General features: G+C 39.6%; 1 protein-coding gene across 3 annotated transcripts in view; it reads left to right on the plus strand.

The window, feature by feature from the left end:
- Positions 1-1,262, plus strand: part of sfxn2 (sideroflexin 2) — an 8,740-nt gene extending 7,478 nt beyond the window's left edge. For 2 of the 3 annotated variants that reach the window (XM_035664950.1, XM_035664941.1), the window contains exon 13: positions 476-599. In XM_035664950.1, the coding sequence (XP_035520843.1) occupies positions 476-575 (100 nt within the window). In that variant the 3' untranslated portion in view covers positions 576-599. Of the gene's footprint in view, positions 1-475 lie in introns of all 3 variants that reach the window. The other variant, XM_035664957.1, reaches the window with a different exon arrangement.
- The last annotated feature ends 1,233 nt before the right edge of the window (positions 1,263-2,495 follow it).

A 2,495-nucleotide genomic window follows, 5' to 3' on the forward strand; every position in this document is an offset into this window, starting at 1 on the left:
GTGCAGTGGTTGTGTAAAGCAACAACTACGGACAAAGCTTTTCTACTTATTTTCCACGTTTTACTCAAGTTATCATCAACTTCCTTCACTTCACCCGGTTCACCGTCTCCGCCCTCGGCCACACAAGAAGAGGAGACGGAGAAGGTGGCGGGACCATAAACGACAACAAAACATGTTTGTTTTTTTCTCGGTTACCAGACAAACACGTTTTGTTAACAGTAGCTAACCATCAGCCAACTGTGGTTGTCTTTCCAACATAGACGAGCACATATAACACAGAGAAGGAGAAAGTTAACTGAGGGTCCGACTTTAAAAACGGTCAATTTGTTTAGTCTGAAACATTCTGCATAAGCAAACAAACCAGCTTGTTTGATCAAACAAAGTACATTCTGACCGTGTTTCTCTTCTTTTCCTTCTGTCCACACGCTCCCGTCTCCCTAATCTCTCTCTCTCTCTCTCTGTCTGTCTATAACAGCTCGATGGCCGTGTCCAAGTTGGAGCCCGAGCTGAGGGACTCCATCGTGTCTCAGTACGGAGACGCCGTACAACGTGTCTACTTCAACAAAGGCCTCTGAGGCGGAGAGGGCTGATTAGCATTATCTATTCGACATGAAAACATATGCGTGTTATTTGTCTTCGTTTTCTAATCATCAGTCACAATGAAATGCTCTTTTTCCCTCTTCGTCCTCTTTTCGAATCAGTGCTTGTTTCTCGGGACTCTCTGGATTGTTGATCAATCATGTCGCTTTCTTTTCATCAGTCTTCTTGCATTAAACAGATACACGGGGTTACTGTGTACTCCTGTTGAGAAACCAAATGATCTCCTCTCAGGAACACGCACAATACTTTGCTAGATTAACACTCTGTTAGTTTGTCCCTTCATGGTGCAACTCCTCTGTTTTCACTGGCTGTTTGTTGGCGTCTCAGTGCTCTTACGGCTCCCTTACACTCTGTGCCTTCCCTACAAAGTGACAGGAACAACAACACTGCTGGGTTTTCTTTTTAACCAGTATTTAAACCAGAACAGTACTTCTGTGCATGGGTTAACTCTGAAACGGTCATTCAGCGTGGTGTGGACGTTGGGAGATAAAGGTGGAGGATACTGCCCTCTTCTGCCAGAATGGAGGTAGATGTATTATGACTTGTTGGCTCAGTTTATCTGACAGGTTTGCCGGTGGGATCTTTTCACTGTGTAAACTCAGACGTGTGCCACAATCCTCAGTATAAGCTGGAATAAAACCACATACATTTTTGAAATATAGTAACCTGAATGTTGTTGTTTTTTTTTATATGTGATCAAATTTACTTGATGGAAAAGGTTGTCAGGTTTAATGTTTGATGAACTTTGTGGAGAACTCAGATCCACAATGTAAATATACTCCACTTCAGGTAAAAGTGTGTTTAATTGCATTTAAAATCATAAATAAAACTACAGTATAATCTGCACAAATGTCAAAAAGTACTTCTGCTGAAAAATTACCTCTCTGACGTTATAGACCTTTTTCACAGCAGCCACTTTTACATGCAATAGTAGGGTAAACACAGGTGTTACCAGTGATACTAATTAAGGCTCCGTTCCATTTAGTGTAGCAGAGTCTTTCCAGTGAGCCAACAAGCACAGCAGCGGCACCCTGATCCTCTTTGATCTTGAACGTAACTTTAATCGGTGTCACTGGCTGTGTTTACCCTACTAGTTCAGGTCAAACTGGCTGCTGTGAAGAAGGCTCTATTAGAGTGTTAATACTGACTGTTCGCTGCTGTAGTTGATCAAGGTGAAGCTCGTATTAACTACTTTATATACAGTTTGGTAGTTTATTACAGTGGTTCCCTGCTCTGATACATAAATGTATATTTATTTTTTATTTCTCTGTGATCTGTGCTTTTATTCTATAATTGTATTATATAATTACCTCTTTGGGCCTCAAACAATTACTCTGACAAGTATATATAAATATAAAGACACTCTTACCACTAAACCACTGGTTTAATTAATAAGTATTGTGTTTTTGACTCCACCTGTCAAATAAATGTAGTGCAGTAAAAAGTGCAATATTATTAACTTCTGAGGTGTGGAGTGGAAGTATTCATTAGCACAATATGGAAACAGTGAAGTGAAGTTTAACTACTTTAAAACTGTTGTGTAAACGTACGATTCTCTGCAGACACAATGAGGAAAAACAGTCTGACAGATTTACGTGAGTCAGACCAGACCGGATATTTCAGAAGCAGCAATTTTCCAACAATAAACCGTCTTCCTATTTCTGTGCACGCATTGTTTGTGAACAACTGAACTTCTGCATTAGTTAAAATCAGTGGTGGAAGACTCATTCAGAGCCTTTTACTTCAGTAAGAACTACTAATAACACACAATAGGTTAAAACCCTGCATTAAAAGTATGTGAATGTTATCAAAAGTAATAATTCTGGTCTCTAATGTGTTTATTTTTTATTAATATTGCTGCATTGATGTGTATGTTGGATCTCACTGCTGTTTAT

The sequence above is a fragment of the Morone saxatilis genome, unplaced genomic scaffold, assembly GCF_004916995.1.
Source record: "Morone saxatilis isolate NCDOM2014 unplaced genomic scaffold, NCSU_SB_2.0 Contig1, whole genome shotgun sequence".
Classification (NCBI taxonomy): domain Eukaryota; kingdom Metazoa; phylum Chordata; class Actinopteri; family Moronidae; genus Morone; species Morone saxatilis.